The sequence below is a fragment of the Haliotis cracherodii genome, unplaced genomic scaffold (assembly GCF_022045235.1).
Source record: "Haliotis cracherodii isolate W230 unplaced genomic scaffold, xgHalCrac1.p SCAF_1, whole genome shotgun sequence".
NCBI classification, from domain to species: Eukaryota; Metazoa; Mollusca; class Gastropoda; order Lepetellida; family Haliotidae; genus Haliotis; species Haliotis cracherodii.
Window position 1 is genome coordinate 19,564,317 of NW_027266264.1, and position 18,015 is coordinate 19,582,331.

Sequence of the window (18,015 nt, forward strand, 5' to 3'; positions counted from 1 at the left end):
GTAGGTGTAGACTGAACTGTGTCATCAGGGGGATAGGTGTAGACTGAACTGTGTCATCAGAGGGATAGGTACATGGGTTCATCGGAGGGGTAGGTGTAGACTGAACTGTGTCATCAGAGGGATAGGTACATGGGTTCATCGGAGGGGTAGGTGTAGACTGAACTGTGTCATCAGAGGGATAGGTACATGGGTTCATCGGAGGGGTAGGTGTAGACTGAACTGTGTCATCGGAGGGGTAGGTACATGGGTTCATCGGAGGGGTAGGTGTAGACTGAACTGTGTCATCGGAGGGGTAGGTACATGGGTTCATCGGAGGGGTAGGTGTAGACTGAACTGTGTCATCAGAGGGATAGGTACATGGGTTCATCGGAGGGGTAGGTACATGGGTTCATCGGAGGGGAAGGTACATGGGTTCATCGGAGGGGTAGGTACATGGGTTCATCGGAGGGGTAGGTACATGGGTTCATCGGAGGGGAAGGTACATGGGTTCATCGGAGGGGTAGGTACATGGGTTCATTGGAGGGGTAGGTACATGGGTTCATCGGAGGGGTAGGTACATGGGTTCATCGGAGGGGTAGGTACATGGGTTCATCGGAGGGGTAGGTACATGGGTTCATCGGAGGGGTAGGTACATGGGTTCATCGGAGGGGTAGGTACATGGGTTCATCGGATGGGGAAGGTACATGGGTTCATCGGAGGGGTAGGTACATGGGTTCATCGGAGGGGTAGGTACATGGGTTCATCGGAGGGGAAGGTACATGGGTTCATCGGAGGGGTAGGTACATGGGTTCATCGGAGGGGTAGGTACACGGGTTCATCGGAGGGGTAGGTACATGGGTTCATCGGAGGGGTAGGTACATGGGTTCATCGGAGGGGTAGGTACATGGGTTCATCGGAGGGGTAGGTACATGGGTTCATCGGAGGGGTAGGTACATGGGTTCATCGGAGGGGAAGGTACATGGGTTCATCGGAGGGGTAGGTACATGGGTTCATCGGAGGGGTAGGTACACGGGTTCATCGGAGGGGTAGGTACATGGGTTCATTGGAGGGGTAGGTACATGGGTTCATCGGAGGGGTAGGTACATGGGTTCATCGGAGGGGAAGGTACATGGGTTCATCGGAGGGGTAGGTACATGGGTTCATTGGAGGAATAGGTCTCAGTTGAACCATGTTATCAGAAAGATAGGCACGAGGTTCATCAGAGGGTAGGGGCACATTGTGCTGTGTTCATCAGAGGGTAGGGGCACATTGTACTGGGTTCATCAGAGGGTAGGGGCACATTGTACGAGGTTCATCAGAGAGTAGGGGCACATTGTGCTCTGTTCATCAGAGGGTAGGCGCACATTGTGGTGTGTTCATAAGGGGTAGGGGCACATTGTACTGGGTTCATCAGAGGGTAGGGGCACATTGTACTGGGCTCATCAGAGGGTAGAGGCACATTGTGCTGGGTTCATCAGAGGGTAGGGGCACATTGTACTGGGTTCATCAGAGGGTGGGGGCACATTGTACGAGGTTCATCAGAGGGTAGGGGCACATTGTACTGGGCTCATCAGAGGGTAGAGGCACATTGTACTGGGTTCATAAGGGGTAGGGGCACATTGTACTGGGTTCATAAGGGGTAGGGGCACATTGTACTGGGTTCATCAGAGGGTAGAGGCACATTGTGCTGGGTTCATCAGAGGGTAGGGGCACATTGTACTGGGTTCATCAGAGGGGTAGGGGCACATTTTACTGGGTTCATTGGAGGCAGAGGGGCCCTTTGTTCATTGGAGGGGTCATACCTACAATCCTAAAGAACAGGTTCATTGAAGGGGTAGTTTGTGTGTCATATTTTTAGTTTGGAAGGGGTGGGATAATTAGATGTATTAGTACAGGACCAAATCTCAGCTGTGATAGATATGCAATGGAAACTCCATTACTTAGTTAGTGTCAGTAAGTCTAGGTGGAAAGTTGCAAGATCTTGTCCTCAATGTCAATGCCCGCTTCTTTCCAGGACTACCTGTATGCCAGTGGTATCACCTATGAGGTCGTGTCCAACATTCCAAAGGGGTCAGAGGACCTTGAGGGTATGGAGACCCTGGCCCAGATGGCCGCCAGTCAGAACGAGACCAAGGCTGTGGATGGGGAGACCTACATCGAGAAGTACATCAAGGGCATCTCGGCCGTGGAGAGCATCCTTACCATTGATAGACTACGTCAGGTCAGTGTAAGGCGAGGTGGGGATGGGGCACTTCCTGACTTAATGGAGGGCAGGGCACTTCCTTGCTCATTGTGAAGGCAGGGGCACTTCCTGGTTCAGTGTTGGCGGGGGACGCCTAGCTTTGCAGGTGGCAGAGCCATCCTGGCTCAGTAGGTGGCAGGGCACTTCCTGGCTCATTGGTGGTGGGGCACTTTCTTGTTCAGTGTGTGCAGGCCACTTCCTGGTTCAGTGTTGGTGAGGCACTTCCTGGCTCAGTGGGGGTGGGGCACTTCCTGTCTCAGCGGGGGTGGGGCACTTCCTGGTTCAGTGGGGGTGGGGCACTTCCTGTCTCACTTGGGGCAGGGCACTTCCTGGCTCATTGGTGGTGGGACACTTCCTGGTTCAGTGTGGGTGAGGCACTTCCTGGCTCAGTGTGGGTGAGGCACTTCCTGGCTCAGTGGGGGTGGGGCACTTCCTGTCTCAGTGGGGGTGAGGCACTTCCTGTCTCAGTGGGGGTGGGACACTTCCTGGCTCAGTGGGGGTGGGGCACTTCCTGTCTCACTTGGGGTGAGGCACTTCCTGGCTCAGTGGGGGTGGGGCACTTCCTGTCTCAGTGGGGGTGGGGCACTTCCTGTCTCACTTGGGGTGGGGCACTTCCTGTCTCAGTGGGGGTGGGGCACTTCCTGTCTCAGTGGGGGTGGGGCACTTCCTGTCTCAGCGTGGATGGGGCACTTCCTGGTTCAGTGGAGGTGGGGCACTTCCTGTCTCACTTGGTGCAGGGCACTTCCTGGCTCATTGGTGGTGGGACACTTCCTGGTTCAGTGTGGGTGAGGCACTTCCTGGCTCAGTGTGGGTGAGGCACTTCCTGGCTCAGTGGGGGTGGGGCACTTCCTGTCTCAGTGGGGGTGAGGCACTTCCTGTCTCAGTGGGGGTGGGGCACTTCCTGGCTCAGTGGGGGTGGGGCACTTCCTGTCTCACTTGGGGTGGGGCACTTCCTGGCTCAGTGGGGGTGGGGCACTTCCTGTCTCAGTGGGGGTGGGGCACTTCCTGTCTCACTTGGGGTGGGGCACTTCCTGGCTCAGTGGGGGTGGGGCACTTCCTGTCTCAGTGGGGGTGGGGCACTTCCTGTCTCACTTGGGGTGGGGCACTTCCTGGCTCAGTGGGGGTGAGGCACTTCCTGTCTCAGTGGGGGTGGGGCACTTCCTGGTTCAGTGGGGGTGGGGCACTTCCTAACTCAGTAGAGGGGAGAAGCTTGTGAACGTGGCAGGAAATGATTCTTCTTGAATTTTCTAAATGCGGCATTAAACAATACTCACTCATATTTTCTTGTGTGTCCAACAGGAGGTCGCTGTTAAGGAACACCTCGCCGTCAGTGGAAGATCTTTACGGAAGACTACCAGTGTCCCTAACATCAATCAGGTTTGCTATCTTCATGAACATCCCACTGTGGACAGACATTTCCATATTTTTAATGTTCTCATGTGACAGTTTATTGAATATATTCACTGGTGTGCTTTATGAAATCATCTCTCGTCTTGTATTTTGCAATAGACTTAAAAATAACTTTCCGAAGCCCATCAGATATTTGCCATCTGAGACTCTGCTTTATAACATCTTTGAATAAATGCCACATCTTTATATGTTTTGTATTTAGTATGTCAAAGATCTGCACCAGGTTGGTTAATCCATTGATGAAATAATATCAAACAGTTCTCAAACAACTTTTTCGGAATCTATTAATAACACAGTATGTTTTCAAGTGTACCGTAACATCTGGTAATCAAACAGCAGCGAGCTATGACTGCCTCAGTTTCTATCATGGTAACTTCTCAAATATCTTGGTAATTCCTGAATCATTTTCTGCTGTGCAGCTTATCTGAAGTCTCCAAATATTGGCACCAGATCAACAGCTGGATAAGATAATCGAAACTTGAACCAGACATTTTGATTAACTAATTGATTCAACACATTAGATTGGTTACAAGATGGAATGTATGTTTATCTTCCTGTAGACAGTTCCGACAGTTGTGTTTGATGTCTGTACTTCTTGAAACACGGCACTTAATGAACATTGGTGTGTTTACAATTAAAAATCACTGATTAGTCTTTGAAGTCGATCAAAACCAATCCAAAACTTGGTGTTTATTCAAGGAAGATCTCTCATGTAGTTAGGGGCGGTCGGGTAGCCTAGTGGTTAAAGCGTTCGCTCGTCACGCCGAAGACTCACGTTCAATTCCCGACATGGGTAAAATGTGTGAAGCCCATTTCTGGTGTCCCCTGCCATGATATTGCTGGAATAGGGTCTTCTCAAACTAGTCTTCTTGCTTCCACAGATGCTAACCTCACCCACCAAGCTTGAAGATCAGGTAACACTCTCTAGGCCCTCTCTGTTTTAAATAGATAAATAGCTCACCCAGCCTGAAAGGCCATGAGAGTTTATGACATAGCAAGTTGTCTAACGTCTGACAACGTCGGCCATAAACTTTTTACGTTTTTGACTTCATCTCCAAAATAGGAGAATTTTGTGTAGATTTGTAAAGGGGTTCAAGTTTGAAGTTAGTTGTGCGTCTTAACACATATATTTCGCTTTTGCGATATTTAAAATTTCAAACTTTGTTTACGTTTGCACTTTGAACCGTGCTTTACAATTCTCTCCAAAAATGCACCCTCTCTCTGCAAAACATCATCTCCCCAGAAATCACTGCTCTTCCCATGCTTTTTTCTACCAATGATCACATCTGAAGTTTTTGATGTGATTTTCAATATGGCCACCATTGGCAGATATATATCGCCAAGTTCTCTCAAAATACAATTTTAGCACTGTAAACATCTTCTCTGAAATTGACAGACTGGGGAGCTGAACTTTGTCATGTATGTTTCTTCTTATGATGACCTTATGTTTTGTTCAAATCATTAGGATGACAGGGATGCCAACCATTACGTTTTTAAATCTAAAATTACACTTTTGGGGCTAAAATTAAGCTATTATACTTACCGTCCCAACCTTACGATTTTTTTACATTTTTTTCACGAATAAAGTGCATGTATAAAATATCACGGAGATCAAATTGTTAATTGTTCATGCCCCGATCACGTGAAGCTGTAGGGAGCTAATTGCATGAACACCATTTTTTCTTAGGAACTCGAAATACCACAATGTCTTTCTGCAATACAGTTAATATTGCCACATGATGAATTTTATGAATTGTGTGGAGCTTTGACCACGTTTCGTCAGAAATGCAGTGTTACCGATGCCATTTGTTAATTACCTTCCTAAACTATCAGGGAGTTTGTGGGGTTGAATTAAATGCTTCCTTAATGATTTATGATCTATAATTAACAAAGTTATTAAAAATATGTGTTTGTTTGAAAAATTGTTTGATGTATGTCACTGATGAGGTTGTTGCATGCCATCAAGGAGCTTCTAATTTGGAGTACTTTTTTGAGGTTTAGTCATATTTAACCTTACAAAGGCAAGCAGAGTCATCTTTGAGCTTTACCGCCCTGTTTTTAGAATTGTCTGGCTTGCATGTGCGGCTACATTACTAGTGTCAATGCATGTGTCCCCATGTTCATGTACGTACAGGTCTAACGAAAATGTCGAAGCAAAAACTGGCATAATGGCATGGTACTCTTAACATCACTCATTTTCACGTGAAATTACATTTTTTTAACCAACGAATTACTCCAAAGCTTCAATTAGGGTTGGCATCTCTAAGGCATTAGAAAACTAACTGATTCGTAAGGTGACAAAAACAGGTGTCTGCTCACACTGTCTACCCATATTTTCTGTTCCAAACCCCAATTGCTGTCAAAGCATGCACAAAAGTCCATTCATTCCCAGGGTTAAACCATATCCCAGCCTGTGTCATGTTCTCCTTCGTGTTGCAGATGCGAGCTGACAGCATCCAGGATCTCACCAGTGATGCCGCATTGTCAAAATCCCCGACTTTTGCGGGTGAGTTTCGGCAACGAGCATTTTCCGACGTGAACGAGTCCATGATCGCGTCTTACCGCAGGGAAGTGGGTCGTCTTAAAAAGCTTTCGGTCGGCCTAGGTGGGTTAACTGACAGTGTCACCCAATTTCTGTTTTTGTTTGGCAGCAACTATTTTAAGTTCAGCTTGATTATTGCACACCGCCAAGTGTATAGACGGCTTCAAGTCTCCGCATTGTTTCGCAGTCAATACACAAGTAGGCAGGTCACATCAAAATCACCCTCAAAATCCTAGCGTAGATCAGAACATTTGCTTTTTATTTGTTTTCGACAACGTCTGTAAATTGATTTCGCATATCTAGGGAGATGATGACTGAATTGTAGTTATTCTGGAATTTTTTGTTATTTCATGTACCTCCACTACATCAAATTTTATAACATGCAATATTGCTTCGTCAACGATGTATCCCATGATTCTTCACCCACTTCCTGTGTGTATGGTCGCCATGGTTATATGCTCGCTTGCCTCAAATGTTTATGCTTCTAGGGCTGATACAGAATCATTTCTTGTTTTAAGGCTATGCCTACATTTTGTTGTATTATGTAAAGCTATCAATTTAATGCAAATAAACAGTGTAGTTACTTTTCTTGCTTCTATACTCAAGGACGTTAATTTTGTCCTCAATATTGACAATCCAATGATGATGAAGTTCAAAATGTTAACTTATTCTTCAGTTCATATATAGATTATTAAGGTCATGTTTTTCATGACTTTGAACACGCAATTATTCAACAAATTGGGTATATGCAATTATATATTAATTCATATGTAGAGTTTACTGACCAATTAGAAATGGTTGTATTTGCTGATGTCGCACTGACAGTCTAACTCCTCAATCAGGCACATTTAAGTTGGTTCTCACATTTAAGTTGGTTCTCACATCGCTGACCTCAGTTGGTTCTCACATTGCTGACTTCAGTTGGTTCTCACATTGCTCATATCAGCTGTTAACACTCACAGATCATCCACTTCCCCTTGTCATGGTTCCCATCAACACTTGGGGGATGTAAACACTACCTTCCTCCATCTCCTGTGAAAACATACAGCTACTCTGTGGTGTAGTAAGGAACCCATCAATTGCCTCACTTGCAGGCAAGGTGTAGATCAGGCAGCCCCAAGGCCGTGTAGATCAGGCAGCCACAATGCTGTGTAGATCAGATAGCCACAAGGCTGTGTAGATCAGGTAGCCACAAGGCTGTGTAGATCAGGCAGCCACAAGGCCGTGTAGATCAGATAGCCACAAGGCCATGTAGATCATGCAGCCACAAGGCCATCTAGAGAAGGCAGTAACAAGGCCATGTAGATCAGACAGCCGCAAGGCCATGTAGATCAGATAGCCAAAAGGCTGTGTAGATCAGGCAGCCACAAGGCCTTATAGAGCAGGCAGCTGCAAGGCCATGTAGATCAGGCAGCCACAAGGCCATGTAGATCAGATAGCCACAAGGCTGTGTAGATCAGATAGCCAAAAGGCTGTGTAGATCAGGCAGCCACAAGGCCGTGTAGATCAGATAGCCACAAGGCCATGTAGATCATGTAGTCATAAGACCATGTAGATCAGGTAGCCACAAGGCCATGGAGATCATGTAGATCAGGTAGCCACAAGGCCGTATAGAGCAGGCAGCCACAAGGCCATGTAGAGTAGGCAGTATAGATCAGCCAGCCACAAGGCCATGTAGATCAGGCAGCCTCAAGCCCATGTAGATCATGCAGCCACAAGGCCATGTAGAGTAGGCAGTAACAAGGCCGTATAGATCAGCCAGCCACAAGGCAATGTAGATCAGCCAGCCTCAAGGCCATGTAGATCAGGCAGCCACAAGGCCATGTAGATTAGGCAGCCTCAAGGCCATGTAGATCAGGAAGCCACAAGGCCGTGTAGATCAGGCAGCCACAAGGCCGTGTAGATCAGGCAGCCACAAGGCCATGTAGATCAGGCAGCCACAAGGCTGTGTAGATCAGGCAGCTTCAAGGCCATGTAGAGTAGGCAGTAACAAGGCCGTATAGATCAGCCAGCCACAAGGCCATGTTGAGTAGGCAGCCACAAGGCCATGCAGATCAGCCAGTCACAAGGCCATATAGTGCAGGCAGCCTCAAGGCCTTGCAGAGCACTCATCCACAAGGCCGTGTTGAGCAGGCAGCCACAAGGCTTCACATGAGTACAGTACATCACACCAGTATGTAATCATAATGATGGGGAAACATAGTGTATACAAACCCACGAAGTATTGATTCTCCCTGGTCCCCTTCTACCAGGTAAACTAAGAACTCCCGGTGCTGAGGTTGCTTGGTGGAACGTGTCTCTGCACTCTCATTGCTAACTACACTCCTACACAACACCAGCACATCCAACATCATGTAACCCAAACTTCATTCCACCGACTATTTCAAAGAAAATTTGAACTCAGACACTTTTTTTAAATGATATTCACTCTTTTGAACCAAACTTTTAATAAATTTTCATGATTATCACTATTGATAAAAAAAAATCTTCACACTAAGAACAACAATTACTAAGAAAAAGTTAAAATTACTTTCTAAACATAAATCATAACTATCCGTATTTATGAAATTAAGGACAGTTGTCACTATAGTTGAATACAAAGACGTGAGTGGCAAAACCTTGTCACATTTAGCAGTAGTCCCCACAGTGGGGTAAGTCCCGAGTCTGGTGAGAGACCCACTTCATTGCCTCATGTCTCGATGTTCATGGCGGCATGTATCATCTTTACAGAGCTGTTTACATTTGCAAGGTTCTGTTTTCGTAAGTTGTTTTCCTCGCCAGGTTTTCATGCATGTAGTTTCTGCATGAGATTAACAGTCTCTGTCAGAAATAATCCCCACCTCTCTCTCTCTAACATCTTAACTTCTGGGACATATTTAAAACATTTGGGGTTTGGTTTTATTTGGGTAGTTGGATTGTTCTCTGAATATGAGTGGGTATTACTGGGAATGTTCCAAACTCATTTTAAGTCAGATCTTAGTTCTCGCTACCGCAAAACAAAGAACTGAGGACATCCCATTACGGGTCACATCAAAACGATCTTTCATCCGAGCAATCAGAACATCACTTCCCAGATCAGGAAAGTGACAGTCAGAATGTGTTTTCTAATCATGCAGCCTCTAAAACACGTAGTATTCAGAACAAAAGTTGTGGGCTCTATGACTGATTTCGTCAAAATCTTTGTCTATCTCTCGCTTCAATGGGATAAGCATTTGAAACAGATGAGACAATGCTTAGTCTGTTGGAAGTACTGCCATACAATTTAGGCCATCTATTAGACATTCCAGAATGTTCTTTTCTTCAAAATATATTTCAAAGCGTAGTTTGAAACTAGTGCCATGTAGCTCAAGAAAAAGGCTTTCTGATTGGCTAATGTTGACTTCTTGTTTGTCATTTCATTTGTAGGTCAAAGTTCGCGAAATGTCGTTCTGACATGATTTGTAATGGGATGTCCTCAGACCTGTTAATCGGTAGTGAGCACTAAGATCTGATTTTTATGTGATGGTTGAAAGCTCTGTGATTGGATGGGAAGAAATTTCTTGTCCTGTGTGTCATGTCATATCATCTGACCAATGTGACCGGTGACCAGTCACAGAGTGGCCTATACATGGAGCTTGGCTCCACATAAACTTGCACTTGGATGTTATGTATTATATACCCTTTGCTTTGAAATTGAACTATGGAAGCAGGAAACAAGTATAGGAATTATCTTGGCTTTGATGGGGAAAGGCAAATTTGGAGAAAAGAAGCATTTATTTATTTATCCTACATTGGAAATGTTTGTATGGTTCTTATATTTTATTCATCAGGATTCTAACATTGAATTCAATGCAAACATTTCAAGTATGTCAAATATGCAAAGCTATGTATAACATATAAAGTTAACAGTTATGATAATTGAATTGAGGTATCTTTAATTCCAATTTAGGATTTTATTTGTCCATTTCCGTTGAATTCCATTGACTTTGGATTGAATATCGGCTTTTGATAGGTAAATCCCTGTAGCAGGTAGCAGGTGGCCAGAAAATGTAAAACTTGTCTCTGCATATTCTTGCTGGTCAAGTCCCTGATAAGTGAGGATGACTGTGAGAGTAGTCACATTTAACATACATGCAGCTATGACATACTGCAATGTTACCCTGACAGAGATATTCCATGACCTCGGTTACATATCATTGTAGTCTGATGTGTCCACAGTCAAAACAAAGTGCACTATTATCCTGACAGAAATATTACCATGATTTGGGTTACATACATTCAGTTGACCATGTGTCCATATTTCCTCTCCGACACCGTTACAAGATACTGCAACATTGCCCTGACAGAGCATCTTTACGCATTCTGCACCCCGATTTTGACATTTATTCCTCCATAAATGCTAAAGATATTATAGTCAATTCTTATTAGCAATATTGCCTGACAGAGATTATGCAATGATTTAATTAGCTTACATGCAGCCGATAGACTGATGTGTCCATATTGACACTCGGTCATAATAAACCGCAATATTGTCTGACAGAGATTCTGCCTTGACTTAAATACAGCCTGTACATAGTGTCATGTGTCCATATTCCCTGCTGGACCCTCAGTTTGTTCCTGGTGCGTTCCTGGTGCGTTCCTACAACCAACTGGTGCATGCCGGGAGACTTCCTTCATGCACAAGTCGACATATTACCCACATTTACCAGATACTAATACAATGTAGGGTTTTCCTGCAGACTTTTATCATGTTTGATGCTTCTTTGTTTTGTTTTGCCAAGGAACTGCTTGTTACTGTGTCTTCCCACCGCCTCGTGCAAGCTTGATACTAAGTCTAGGATTGCCACCTCAATTAGATGCTTCATATTGCTGTTGTCACCAACTATATATACACGTTCATTTTGTTTCTTCCGACTGTTTCCATGACAACATGTCATTTGTTTCATGCTTTGTCATACATTTGTTTTCACTGTTAACTTGGCAGATCTGCCTTGTCTGTGCTTCTTCCGATTTACGTTTCCATGACAACATAGATAACCATATCATGCTTTCATATTTTGTTACCATGACGATTGAATGTCATCCTCTGATGAAGAGTTATTCCCCTTGCAGCCCGCCCGAGCTTCCTCAACCTCCGTTCTAGTACCAATGGTAACTCGGCTAAGCGTACGTTTAAACTATTGTCTCGTTTCTTCCGTGAAGAACATGGTAGTAACAGTTTCAGGATATTTCATATTGTTTTCTACGTCTGTGCATGTTTTCTTTTTCCATCCAATTAGCTGTCATGTTCATCTTTCAATGTACTGGCTGTTGATTCTGCATGAGACTCACTCAAGTCGGTGTTGTCTGCATGACGTTGTTGTAAATCAGTTTCAGTTTTCTATTCTTTTCAAATTATATGGACATACCAATACTTCCCCGTTTGGTTTCATGTCTTATACATATACTACTGAAATAACATTAGGGATCACCACCATGACAGATTAACTATAGTAATATGAAAGAACTGGGTGATCCTTAACTTTTTTAGTAGTATATATCCGGTGATGCAGTCGCAACTTGAGAAGAGGGCCATGATGACATTTTTTCGAGATGATAAATTTACGTTCTTAAATGGTAAATACTTTGGTCACATGATCCACTTTTAAACAGAAGTGTCCTTATTTTAGATAAAGATAAACGTCTGAAAGTGAATTGGTTTGGCTTCATTTAAGCCACTGCTTAACATTAAGTTACAAAACTTGGCTATGCAAAGTACTACCTAGTTGTGGTGTGTGTGAGATATGGTGAAGTGTCTTTGTGGTGGTCATCTTCAAGTAGAGTTTGCATTCTTGAGACGTGTTTTGCTTGCTGCATGAAGACGTTGTGTGTTGAGTTGGACATGGTAGGTGTCTTGTGCATGATAAAGCAGCTGTTGGGATGGTTTGTGTCACAATGAATTTTATGGCAGTAGACACAACATGAAGTTGCTTGACAGCATTCTCTAAACAATTTTTGCTTTTACTGAAGTGATGATAATGGTAATACTTGTGTAGTATCTCCTCTTCCCACTCAGACAAGGATAGCTGTTCATCTGCCGCCATGGTTTCACATGTTTGTCTGCTCATCACCAACGTTGCCATGGCGCTCTCTGAACCATAGGTTTCCTTGTGCCAGACAGGATATCACTAACGTTGCCATGGCACTCTCTGAACCATAGGTTTCCCTGTTCAGACAGGATATCACCAACGTTACCATGGCACTCTCTGAACCACAGGTTCCCTTGTGCCAGACAGGATATCACCAGTGTTGCCATGGCGCTCTCTGAACCGTAGGTTTCCCTGTTCACACAGGATATCACCAGTGTTGCCATGGCGCTCTCTGAACCATAAGTTTCCCTGTTCAGACAGGATATCACCAACGTTGTCATGGCGCTCTCTGAACCACAGGTTTCCCTGTTCAGACAGGATATCACCAACGTTGCCATGGCGCTCTCTGAACCACAGGTTTCCCTGTTCAGACAGGATATCACCAACATTGCCATGGCGCTCTCTGAACCACAGGTTTCCTTGTGCCAGACAGGATATCACCAACGTTGCCATGGCGCTCACTGAACCACAGGTTTCCGGGTTCAGACAGGATATCACCAACATTGCCATGCCAATCTCCGAACCACTGGTTTCCTTGTTCCAGACAGAATATCACAAACATTGCCATGGCAATCTCTGACCCACAGGGTTCGCCCTCTAACCCACATGTTTCCTTGTTCCTGATAGAATATTCGCAAACATTGCCATGGCAATCTCAAACCCCTTGTTTGTCTTCTCTTCCGTGAAATGACAGGAGGATTTAACAATGATGTCATTCAGATGACCTTTTCTTAATGATACAGTAAGACTGTTACTATAAGACTGAACTCCACTGAATGTCATTGCAGTGCTGTCAATATGTTACTGTAAGGATACAGCAGCCTTAAAGATGCTGCAGGTTGCAGCAGTGATGTCAATATATCACTGTGAGGACACAGCAGCCTTAAAGATGCTGCAGTTTGCAGCAGTGATGTCAATATGTTACTATAAGGACGCAGCAGCCTTAAAGATGCTGCAGGTTGCAGCAGTGATGTCAATATGTTACTGTAAGGACACAGCAGCCTTAAAGATGCTGCGAGTTGCAGCAGTGATGTCAATATGTTACTGTAAGGACACAGCAGCCTTAAAGATGCTGCGAGTTGCAGCAGTGACATCAATATGTTACTGTAAGGACACAGCAGTTTTTTAGATGCTGCAGGTTGCAGCAGTGATGTCAGTATGTCACTGTAAGGACACAGCAGCCTTAAAGATGCTGCAGGTTGCAGCAGTGATGTCAATATGTTACTATAAGGACACAGCAGCTTTTAAGATGCTGCAGGTTGCAGCAGTGATGTCAATATGTCACTGTAAGGACACAGCAGCCTTAAAGATGCTGCAGGTTGCAGCAGTGACATCAATATGTTACTGTAAGGACACAGCAGTTTTTTAGATGCTGCAGGTTGCAGCAGTGATGTCAATATGTTACTGTAAGGACACAGCAGTTTTTAAGATGCTGCAGGTTGCAGCAGTGATGTCAATAAGTCACTGTAAGGACACAGCAGCCTTAAAGATGCTGCAGGTTGCAGCAGTGATGTCAGTATGTTACTGTAAGGACACAGCAGTTTTTTAGATGCTGCGAGTTGCAGCAGTGATGTCAATATGTTACTGTAAGGACACAGCAGCCTTAAAGATGCTGCAGGTTGCAGCAGTGATGTCAGTATGTTACTGTAAGGACACAGCAGTTTTTTAGATGCTGCAGGTTGCAGCAGTGATGTCAGTATGTTACTGTAAGGACACAGCAGCCTTAAAGATGCTGCGAGTTGCAGCAGTGACATCAATATGTTACTATAAGGACACAGCAGCCATAAAAATGCTGTGAGTTGCAGCAGTGATGTCAATATGTTACTGCAAGGACACAGCAGTTTTTTGATGCTGCAAGTTGCAGCAGTGATGTCAGTATGTCACTGTAAGGACACAGCAGCCTTAAAGATGCTGCGAGTTGCAGCAGTGATGTCAATATGTTACTGTAAGGACACAGCAGCCTTAAAGATGCTGCGAGTTGCAGCAGTGATGTCAATATGTTACTGTAAGGACACAGCAGTTTTTTAGATGCTGCAGGTTGCAGCGGTGATGTCAGTATGTCACTGTAAGGACACAGCAGCCTTAAAGATCTACATCTACTGTTACCCTGAGGACTGGTTCTGTCTCAACTCAAGTCATGACACTTGTGATTGAATCAAGGGCAGGAGGAAGAGTCATATGATCAGACCGTGTGGATTGACATGGTGACTGGTAACAAAATACCAAGGTCAAAAGAATTGTTTGCAAACCATATTGGTGTTGTAATTGTTATTGTTACAATCTTCTGTGTGGGAAACAATCTTCCTACCTCCGTGGTGACTTTGGCTGCACTCCCAGTGTTCAGTGAATTACATAGCTGAGAATTTCCACAACTGACATTGATTGTCCATAAGGCATATCTTCAGTAAAAACAAAACTAGCACAGCATAAGAACATGTATATATGGAGGGCAATAACAAGTCAAGGGAGAGGGTTGGCAATAAAGACTTTGACAGAGAGTATTTATCTGTGAATATATTTTTTATTTTCATGGTAAACATCATGTACATCACTGGAGAGGCCATGAAACAGTACATGTATTTTCGAGAGGGACACCTTTGGACACTGTTTGAAAGGTTGCTCCTATAAATTATAGATCAGCAATCCCTCACCTGCTTCTAACTTGTCCACCATAAAGCTGCTGTGTTTGCCAGTGACTCTGGCTGCCTTCCTGTCTCTGCTCATGTTTTGTTTTGTAGTCACAACCTAGTACAGGTTTATTCTCCGGATTCTTCAATTTGAACATCAGTGTTTTGTGTTGACAAGGTTAGGTTTTTTTGCATGCTGAAATAAATACCTCCCAAAACTCATTAGTTGTGATTATCTGTTGTCTATTTTCTGTTGGCCTCAATCTTTGTGTTTTTATCAAACTTGTATATTTAACTTCAAAATTCCAATCTGACCTAACTATTTTGTGAAAAATATTAACTGCTTTTCCAAAAGATGGCAAAAAGGTATTGTATGATGCCTTACAAAGTTGAGAGATGATTTTAAACATGCTATATTATTTAGTGTCTGCGAATGAAGGGTGAGTATGTAGAATCTTAAGGTATATCAAACACATACAGGTTCTTTTAATTCAGATCCTTTCTGATCATCTAATGTCTCAGTTCAGGTGTATTGTTGCTGGAAGCAATGGAACATATACCAAGATGTGGTTCCTCTTAAGTTGTAGTGTCACTAGTAATGTGTACTTTGACCAAGTGTTCTGCGTAACTGCACACGAAAATGGTTGTGAAGGAACCAACAAAGTAATTATATAAGGAAGCGTGACACATCATTCTTGAAGCCGAAGTGGACTGATTTCTTGCGTTTTGTTCTTTGATGTTGACTTGAAGATTACCAGGCTGTAAGAAGACATCTAATGTTACTTTTTCTTTCCCAAACAGCATCCCCCAAGTCTGTACTGAGTCCACACACGTCCAAGCTGGTGAAGCCGATGAGGACTCTGATTGAGGAGCAGCACCAGAGAGAGTCTCGGCCACTTCTACACCAAGACACGGAGGAGGTACTGATGGCTTGTACTGGTTCATTGTCCCGTTACCCCAATGCCCGTTGATTAATCCCACTCCCCAGGAAACATTTGGTCCTCTGTATCCTTTGCTTAGAGACTGGGGAGGTCGGGTAGCCTAGTGGTTAAAGCGCTCGCTCCCTCGTCATTCAGAAGACTCGGGTTCGATTCCCGACATGGGTACAATGTGTGAAGCCCATTTTTGGTGTCCCCTGCCGTGATATTGCTGGAATATTGCTTAAAGCGGCGTAAAACCATACTCTCACTCTCTCACTCATTCACTCACTCAGCCAATTTGCTTAGGGACTGATCATGCGTTACAGGGGTGGTTGGGTGACAGAATTGGCCTTTGGACTGTATCATATTTAGACTCACACACTCCCCATTTTATGAGACATTTTGTCATGACAAAGCATTTCATGGGAGAAAATGTCTATTATGGCCAGGATAATGATCCTCGTCCCATCAGTCACTGGTTTTCCTACTTGATCCTTCTATATTCCTTCTTTATTCATCATTTTTCGGTTCAGTCAAACCTTGGGTAACATAAAGTATTTAGGTAGGTCCCTCCAGCTTCCACACAGTGGTGTTTGACTGTACATTTCAAAGAAGTATAAAATCCCTTCTCATTCATTTGCTCCCTCATTCTGCTTCCAGGACCTGGATGAGGAGGATGAGTTGATACCAAAGTCAGTTTCTCGCCTTCAGCAGCAGGACCATGATTCACGCAGTCTGGACTCAGATGACTTTCAGGATTTTGAGTCGTACCAGAGCCAGCAGACAGCTCGTGTGCAGAGAGAGGGCGCTCTGGCTCTTAGTCACATGACCCACTCCTCCACCAATGACAGCCTAGCGGAGGTGCAGGCAAAGAGCTGCACTCCCAGCATGACGTCCAGTGGCTATGGCTCTCAAGCTGTGTCCTCTCTCACCTTGTCGTCAGAGGACTCACTCAGTGTCAAAAGCATTGATGACAATGAGAATATCAAAAACAAGACAGCTCACAAGTCTGGCAGCACAGAACACAGTGGAGACAGTGAAGATGAGGACCATGCCAAGGCTGAGGATGGGGACCATGCCAAAGACGATGGTGATAAGGCCAACATGGGCAGTGGCAATACAGAAACAACACTTGATGATTCCAATGGATCAGTTCACAATGATTCAAATGATTCTGGTGATAATGACACTGATGGGAATCGCAAATCCCGATCCGATTCTTTGCTTGATGAGGGGGTACCTGAGATACCTGATGCTCCTCTCAAGCCTGTACCGACACCACCTCCCAATGGGAAAGAGTTTGATTTCAATCAGACAACTGAGAATGATCATGAAGCTGTGAAGTCTGTTGCTGAACCCTCCAGCCATGAACCTCTCTCACGCATAGACTCAAGCAACTCGGAACCTGGGGACAGTGCAATAGGCCGTGGGGATGGGGACAATGACCCATATAGTGTAACTGCAATGGAGGAGCTGGAGAAACTTGGAGAAGATGAAGGAGCAGACTCCGAGACTGTGGACAAATCTTCTTTAAGGAGTGCCAAGCCTGAGGTGAAGGATACCCCGAGATTGTCGGTATCTGAATCAGAGAACCTTGACAAGAAGACGAGAGGCAAGACCACTGAAACACCAGTAGTTGGTTTGAAATCAGCATCTTTGTCAAACATTGTTTCCCCTAAGGCAGACAAGTCTGCACTGTTGGGTAGTGGACAGAAAACACCTGATTCTAAGGGAGTTGTACGACGGAAGGGCTCTGGGTCACGCCAGCGGCCGATGTCTTGCACCGTCTCCCCTCAGATCGACACGGCCATGAAGGCCTGGCAGGAGGACCTTGGGATGGAGAGGAGAAGCAGCCTACATGTGTCAGAGGATCAACTCAATGGTAAGGTGGCTTGTGGCTTGACTCTCAAATTTCTTAGAATGACATGTTTGTTTGTTGTTTAAAGACGCACACAGCAATATTCCAGCTATGTGACGTCGGTCTGTAAATAATCGAGTCTGGACCAGACAATCCAGTGATTGATGTCATGAGCTTGGATCCACACAATTGGGGTACGGTGACATGCATCACCCAAGTCAGTGAGCCTGACCACCCAATCCTGTTAGTCGCCTCTTACTACAATCATGGGTTTCTGAACCGCTATTCTAACCCGGATCTTCACAGGTCAAAAGTTTTACCATATATGAT

General features: G+C 44.7%; 1 protein-coding gene across 12 annotated transcripts in view; it reads left to right on the plus strand.

The window, feature by feature from the left end:
* The window catches only part of LOC139474070 (kinesin-like protein KIF13A), a 258,490-nt gene that overhangs the window by 233,458 nt on the left and 7,017 nt on the right, over positions 1-18,015 (plus strand). For 6 of the 12 annotated variants that reach the window (XM_071256940.1, XM_071256977.1, XM_071256948.1 and 3 more), the window contains 8 exons: positions 1,994-2,200; positions 3,521-3,598; positions 4,513-4,545; positions 6,071-6,137; positions 8,904-8,933; positions 11,265-11,360; positions 15,709-15,827; positions 16,488-17,709. In XM_071256940.1, coding sequence (XP_071113041.1) covers positions 1,994-2,200; positions 3,521-3,598; positions 4,513-4,545; positions 6,071-6,137; positions 8,904-8,933; positions 11,265-11,360; positions 15,709-15,827; positions 16,488-17,709 — 1,852 coding nt within the window. Of the gene's footprint in view, positions 1-1,993; positions 2,201-3,520; positions 3,599-4,512; positions 4,546-6,070; positions 6,237-8,903; positions 8,934-11,264; positions 11,361-15,708; positions 15,828-16,487; positions 17,710-18,015 lie in introns of all 12 variants that reach the window. The other 6 variants (XM_071256970.1, XM_071256931.1, XM_071256992.1 and 3 more) reach the window with 6 other exon arrangements.